Source organism: Myotis brandtii, unplaced genomic scaffold, assembly GCF_000412655.1.
Source record: "Myotis brandtii unplaced genomic scaffold, ASM41265v1 scaffold604, whole genome shotgun sequence".
In the NCBI taxonomy this organism is placed as follows: Eukaryota; Metazoa; Chordata; class Mammalia; order Chiroptera; family Vespertilionidae; genus Myotis; species Myotis brandtii.
In genome coordinates this window covers 2,736,540-2,743,424 of record NW_005370286.1, presented here as the reverse complement: position 1 = coordinate 2,743,424, position 6,885 = coordinate 2,736,540, and the positions used below count along the sequence as shown (strand labels likewise).

The 6,885-nt window shown below is 49.0% G+C and overlaps 1 protein-coding gene across 1 annotated transcript in view; it reads right to left on the bottom strand.

The window, feature by feature from the left end:
* Positions 1-4,666: 4,666 nt before the first annotated feature.
* The window catches only part of PRLHR (prolactin releasing hormone receptor), a 3,491-nt gene continuing 1,272 nt past the window's right edge, over positions 4,667-6,885 (bottom strand). The window contains exon 3 of the mRNA XM_005879708.2: positions 4,667-6,884. Coding sequence (XP_005879770.1) covers positions 6,596-6,884 — 289 coding nt within the window. The 3' untranslated portion in view covers positions 4,667-6,595. The remainder of the gene's footprint in view (position 6,885) is intronic.

Below are 6,885 nucleotides of genomic sequence, written 5' to 3'. Positions count from 1 at the left end.
CTGTGAGACTCCGCCAGAGGCGACCCCCCGCGTCACCATGGCGCCGCCTTGGTGCTGGTCCGGCGCTCTAGCCACCACGAGGCGCCTGGAGCGCCGCTGCCGCGTGGCGCAGCTACAGAATAGCCATGAACTCACATGAGGACAGGAAGCCAAAATGCCCACAGGGAAAGGTCGCGGGGCTGCGGGAGGACCACGTGGTAGCAGAGGAAGGCGCTGGGCACCCAGCGCTGCGATTCAGGCGCCTAGGCCAGGCCAAGGCCAGCAGCCCACTCGCTGGTGGGCACCCGAGTGGTCCTTGCACAGCCCAGAACTACAGGCCTGCTGACGTCCCACCAACGACACCCTTTGCTCTTCGGCAGGGAGAATGGCCCGGCAGCCCAGCTGTGGACCCTCAACCAGTCCCCGGAGCCAGCTCACCCTGCAGGGGCGAGAGGCACTAGCACTGGCGCTAGACGTGCTGGTGCAGCGCGCAGGCCCCCGCAAAACTGCGGGCTCCTGATCCTCCTCCTCCACTCACCTCGTTTGCGGAAGGATGTAGGAGACCACAGGCACCCGCGTGTCCCGGACGAGGCCATGCCCTGGTGGCTAGGTCAGGCGGAAGCACCTGCCTCCATCAGCTGCACTTCAAGAGCGCTTATTATTAATGTCATTATAAGCCTAAGAAGACATTTGTCTCCCAGAAAGCAATGTTGGTGTGTAGATGCCCCGCGTTCTGTAATTATGTCACAGAAAGAAAGGGGGTTCCCTGGAGAAGCCTGGGGTAGGAAGGAAATTGGAATAAACAGGGGCCTGTTTTTAAGAAACGGTGATGGCCATTGAAGGTGCTTATCAGCGCTCTGATTTCCCACCTGCGTCCCCCGCTGGGTCTTTGTAATAAGGAGGAGGCCAGTGTTCCCCAATGGGCAGAGCAGCCTCAGAAGGATTCGCTCCACACAGGAACCTGCTTGTTTTAGGTTCCACCCAGCAAGGCCAGGCCACCCATCTGACCGCCCTGGGGCAGGTTATGCTACAGCAGTGAGCCTCCTACCCAGATGATGGGCGAGCCTCCCACCCAGATGATGGGCGAGCCTCCCACCCAGATGATGGGCGAGCCTCCAAGGAAGAAGACCAAGGGCGACAGGTGCTGTGGATTAGGGAAGAAGCCCAGTGCCTGACTTCTAGCCCAGAGCTCAGGCCTGCAGTTTTCACTTAATATTTCCAGCTCAAAGGATTTTTAATTTATTTTTACTTGGCAATAACTCATTGTGTGTGGTAGGCAAGAGTGTAGCTTTCCATTCATCATTAGAGGCCATTCTAGAAGGAGGAGATGAATTCAGGGGCAGTGGTGGGAACAGGATTTAGTCACCAGCAAGTGGAGAAGAGGGTTTTTTGAGAGCTGAGGGAGGGAGCAGGGAATGCCTAATAGACTCTGTTATTTACTTATTCTGGCTTAATGGGACACATTTGACTTCTCATTGCGAGGCCCCTCTTGCGAGCTCTCTGGGTGATTTGCCGCATAATGGGCCCTGCAGAGATTCTGTGCAAACTCTTGTTACCCACCACTGCTCAGTCATCTGTGAGACGATCAGTGGTGTGAGCTCCGAGACCCCACAGTGGGCAGGAAATGCAAGGACAGCAGCCCTCCACTTGTTGGGTGCCGTCCACCCTCTGCAACGGAATAGCAGGGTCGCTCTCCAATATGACTCACCTTAGAAGGACCCACAGGGAGATGGATGCTTGAATCTCACCAGCTCCCCTTCACTGGGGTATTTCATAGATAATATGGGAAAGAAGAAAAGGGCAGAATAGAGAACTGAAGAGTGGGAAATGAAGAGGAATTGAATTGGAAAGAAGAGAAGAACCATTCAAAACCTGTTGGAAGTGTGCACACTCAATTCAAAATAAGGCTTTCTCCTTCCAAAGACTCATTGAGGGTGTCTGATCTTTTAACAAATCCAGATTGCAACTCTCATCCATCCAAATAAATATTTTGCATTTCCAACATCAGTAGACTAGCTTGTCTCATTTAGCAAAATATATGGATCCCTGGAAAGGTGAACCTAAGTTCATTTTTTAACTTCTATTTTAGAAGTACCAGTAAGTCCTGCTTATGATTCTGTCATGAATGTTTTGGAATCTAGATGATCAAATTTTGTTCAAAGGCCCAAGTGTTGAATGTTTTTCAAATTCCCCAAGTTATATGTGGAAGAGGGTGATAAAATGCCAACATTTAAATAATGAGCCAGATTCATGATGGTATAGACACTAATCCTGAAATTCTCTACTCTCCCTTTGATGGGCCTGTGGAGTTAGGCCCATGCAATCTTGGAGAGCACAGAGCTCGGTGCCATGTCCTGAAATGCTGTCATTACTGAGGTTGGGTCCAGGGGTTCACAGAAAACCCCAAGTAACAGTTCACTCCTGAAACTGCTGGAACTGACAAATCCAGACTGAGTAGCATGTTTTTCTGGGCATGATTTATCCTTGCTTTAACCTTGGTCATCCTAAGGTTGTGTAGTTACACTGTGTGTGTAACTGGCTTGGTTTATGAATCCCACCACTGAAGACTCTACTACTGGTTTAATATTTATTGAGCACCCAAAATATGTCAAACACAGCACAAGCCCCAGCCTGCAGAGCTTTACACAGCGAGTCAGCCACACATGCGTCTTACACACATAGCAAAGACATCAATGCGTGAAGGAAAATCAGTCGAGGAACTGCCTTAGGGAACGAAGGTGCTCCTTGGGGGATGGGCCCTGGGCTCACTCCCAAATCTAGCCCCACTTTCACCTGGGTCCCCTCGATGTCAGTTCTGAGCCTTGTTTTTGCAAGACTACTCGATGTTCAGGAATGCAGGCCACAGGACAGAGGTGGTTAACTAGCCTCCCTGAGAAAACAAACATGGAGCTTAGCACCCCCTGTCGAAGAGCAGGCTGAACGTCCACAAGAACAAAATTCAGGAAGGTTCCATCAACAGAAGTACTGCTACCTTCGCAGCTCTCACAGTTGCGAATTCCAGGTAACTGTTGCCAACACATATTGAAACACTCCCCAGCCGATTTAGCGAGATAAATCTATTGATTGACTGCCAAAAGTGAGACCTGGTGACAACGCCTGCAAAGAGGATTACAGAACCTCCTGTCAGTCTGGGAAAGGGCTGCTGCCAAGTAGCAGACTGGCTCAGTTCCCAGGTCTATGGCCTGTATGACTCCTTGCAGGAGGAGGACTGGATGCTTGCTGTTACCTAAAGTGAATTATATCAAATAAAATTCCCTACTGCAACCTTATGTGGATTTCTCTAGGATTCACTTCTGAGAGATTTTTTTAAAATATATTTTTATTGATTTCAGAGAGAGATGGAAACATCAATGATGAGAGAGAATCACTAATTGGCTGCCTTCTGCATACCTCACACTGGGGATCGAACCCACAACCCTAACATGTGCCCTAACCGGGAATGGAACCATGACCTCCTGGTTCATAGATCGACGTTCAACCACTGAGCCACGCTGGACGGGAGTGGGAGATTTTTTTTTAAGTTTGTTTTATAGTCAAACTAGGCCCAAATAGATTTCAATAGGGTAAGAATTAATTAGTTGCTATTCATTTGTCAATTGGCTTAATTTGTAAAAATATTTCTAAACACAACACAATTCCCCAACCTCTTCAGGCTCTCCATAAAATCCATATAAGTGTTAAAAAGTTTAAGCTGTAGGCAAGATAGAAACAGGTGGCAGCTTTTCTAGTAATTATTGGGACACTTTCTTCTCACAGTTGATACAGGCTTTCTTACATCAGGCTAATCAGGGAATACTTCAGTTTTGGGATTTGGAGTAATTCCTGGTGTATAACTTTATAATGCAATTGATCTGATTGGACTCATACAGTGCCTTACGCATAGGAAATGTGTAAGGAAACTGTTGAATGAACACCTATAGATCCCTGATTATATTAAAACCAACTGAACTGCTTTAAAAAAAAACAAACACTTATGCCCAGCCCCATCTCACATCAATGGGACTCTGTGAGCAGAGGGTCTTGGGCCAGTGGTTCTCAACCTTCTGGCCCTTTAAATACAGTTCCTCATGTTATGACCCAACCATAAAATTATTTTCGTTGCTACTTCATAACTGTAATGTTGCTACTGTTATAAATCGTAGTGTCAATATCTGATATGCAGGATGGTCTTAGGCGACCCCTGTGAAAGGGTCGTTCAACCGCCAAAGGGGTCGCGACCCACAGGTTGAGAACCGCTGGTCTAGGTAGTGATGTTTTCTGATAGCTCCCCCAGGTGATTCTAAGAGCAGCCAGAGCTGAGAACCAGTGAATTTAACCTTGCAACAAAGAGACCCCAATTCGTCATATTTCTCCCCCACTAATCCCATCCTTTCCCCCATCGCCTCCACTCTCCACACATACTCAACCAAAGAATGCTCTAAGGCAGTGGTTCTCAACCCTCCTAATGCCGCGACCCTTTAATACAGTTCCTCATGTTGTGGTGACCCCCAACCATAAAATTATTTTCGTTGCTACTTCATAACTGTAATTTTGCTACTGTTATGAATCGTAATGTAAATATCTGATATGCAGGATGTATTTTCATTGTTACAAATTGAACATAATTAAAGCATAGTGATTAATCACAAAAACAATATGTAATTATATATGTGTTTTCCGATGGTCTTAGGCGACCCCTGTGAAAGGGTCGTTCGACCCCCAGGTTGAGAACCGCTGCTCTAAGGAAACGTGACATGCGTGGCCTTGAGCCTCGCAAGTAACGGAACTGCTGGAAGCACAGGAGCCTGTCCCTGGGGTGCCTGGGAGATGAGTCCATTGGGAGGGGGAGGGACACAACGTTGTGGGCGGGCTGCATTATTAGAGCACAGGGTCTTTGTTCTCCACGTCCACAGGTGAAGCCGACCGCTCGTGTTAGTGTCATTGCCAAAGGTAACTTGCATCTCCCGAGTTAACCTGTGTTTTCCTTTCTCCCAAGCCAGGCTTTTCCTACCCTTCCCCATGCTTCAAACACTCGAGCCATATAACTACTAAAGACTCGGATTGATAACTAGCCCAACCACCAGTCCTCACTCTTCCATCCTGGTTGTTGGCACTGGAGTAATAGCATTGAATCCTTGTCATCCCCAAATCGCCCCCTCTTCCGCTTCCTTTCAGGGAACACCTTAATGAGTGAATGCGCTCCTTTCCGGGAGTAAGAGAAAGGGAGGTGGGGAAACACGGATTCAGCTGCTTAGTGAGCTATGGCAGCCCTGGAATCTTACAGTTGGTAACCGAGAGGCTGCAGACATAGCTCAGGCCCTGCATGCCACGGGGGCTGATCTGACAGCTGGATTTCAGGTGTCATTTCCTAACACGCCTGCCCTCACTGCCCGCTTGCTGTCCCAACATCAGTGTGGAAACCCTTGTCACGGGGCACTTGTCCTAGTTTACAGAAGGTCCTCAGGAGGTTAAGGTGAGAATTAGCAGCATGGTATCGTGGCCCAACGGCCTTCACCTGTTCCCTTAACCATGTGTGGAAGGAATTACGTGTTTGATCTGTGTGTCCTGTGAGTGACTGCTTATTTTTCTGATTGGGCCTTAAGGAAACTTCTCCCAGTCCTTGTCATCTGGATTGATCATGTTCCAAGTGTCACTGCAGAGCAGGTGCTGAGTGGCTGGAAGACAGCTGTGGGTCTGCTGCGGCCGAGCGATTGGAGAACGCAGGAGAATGCGTGGCACGCAGCTGCCACTGCATGTTCAGGAAAGCAAATATGTGAGTGCCCACCAGTGGCAAGCACTGGGTGTGTATACACAAACATACACACAGAGAGAAGGTCTGTCCTCTGCACGGCTATCTGCCCCCTTAAGTGACTGGTACCTTTTCCTCTTTATTCCTATTTATTTATCTCTTCACTAACTAATTTATCTCATCATTTTCAAATAAAAGTGGGGGATGAGGAGGGGGAACATAACAGCAAGACCTTTTCAAAGGTCGTTTTTAAGTGTTTTGTACTATAAATGCAAGTGGATTTCAAATGAAAATGATGTATCAAGGTCTTGTTGAGGAAATGCTAACATCCTAGCTGTAGATTGGGAATGCCTATTTCCCCAGAATTTTAGAAATAAATGGGTTCAAATTAGGGAAGCAATATCAGGCATTATACCTCAGCCTTAAAAATTGCATCCATTTTAAAAGGCAAACTGAAGAGCTTTGCCAAACTCCTACGCAGTCACTTTAACTCCTACCCCCATTGTTCCGTCTCATCTCACCATTGAGCAAACAGGAGGCAAGGCATGGGAGGCAAACACGGTTCGGAAACACTGTTTTAAAACCCAAGAGCTTTGTTTGGCCTTTAAAGCATAAAGAGACAAATAATAAATCCCCTTTCCTCTCCCGGGGCCTCCTCCAAGCAAAGCACTTGCACCAAAGCCCACTTAACATTTCACAAAGACTCAAGCACAAGGCAAAGCTGCTGGACAAGGGGGCTGGGCTGGAAGTTTGGCCCGTCTTGGCTTAGCTCTGGAGCTGGGAGCTAGCCCTCCAGCCCAGCCTCGGTGGGCACCCTCAGAGACCAGTGGTCCTGGAGCTCCCCAGCCCAGGCCGGGTGCAGTGGCCTCAGATGACCACGCTGACAGTCATGCTCTGGCCTTGCGGCGCGATCTTGCGCGGCCAGGCCAGCAGCAGCTTGCGCAGCTCCTCGCGGAAGCTGTCGTGCAGCCACGCGTAGATGAAGGGGTTGTAGCAGACCGAGCTCATGGCGAGCCAGTGGCAGAGCAGCTGCACCAGCCCGAAGGCGTCGGGGTCGATGGCGCGCGGGTCGAGGTCCCGCAGCAGGTTGAAGACGTGCAGCGGCAGCCAGCAGATGGCGAACACCACCACCACCACCACCAGGAGGCAGAAGGTGC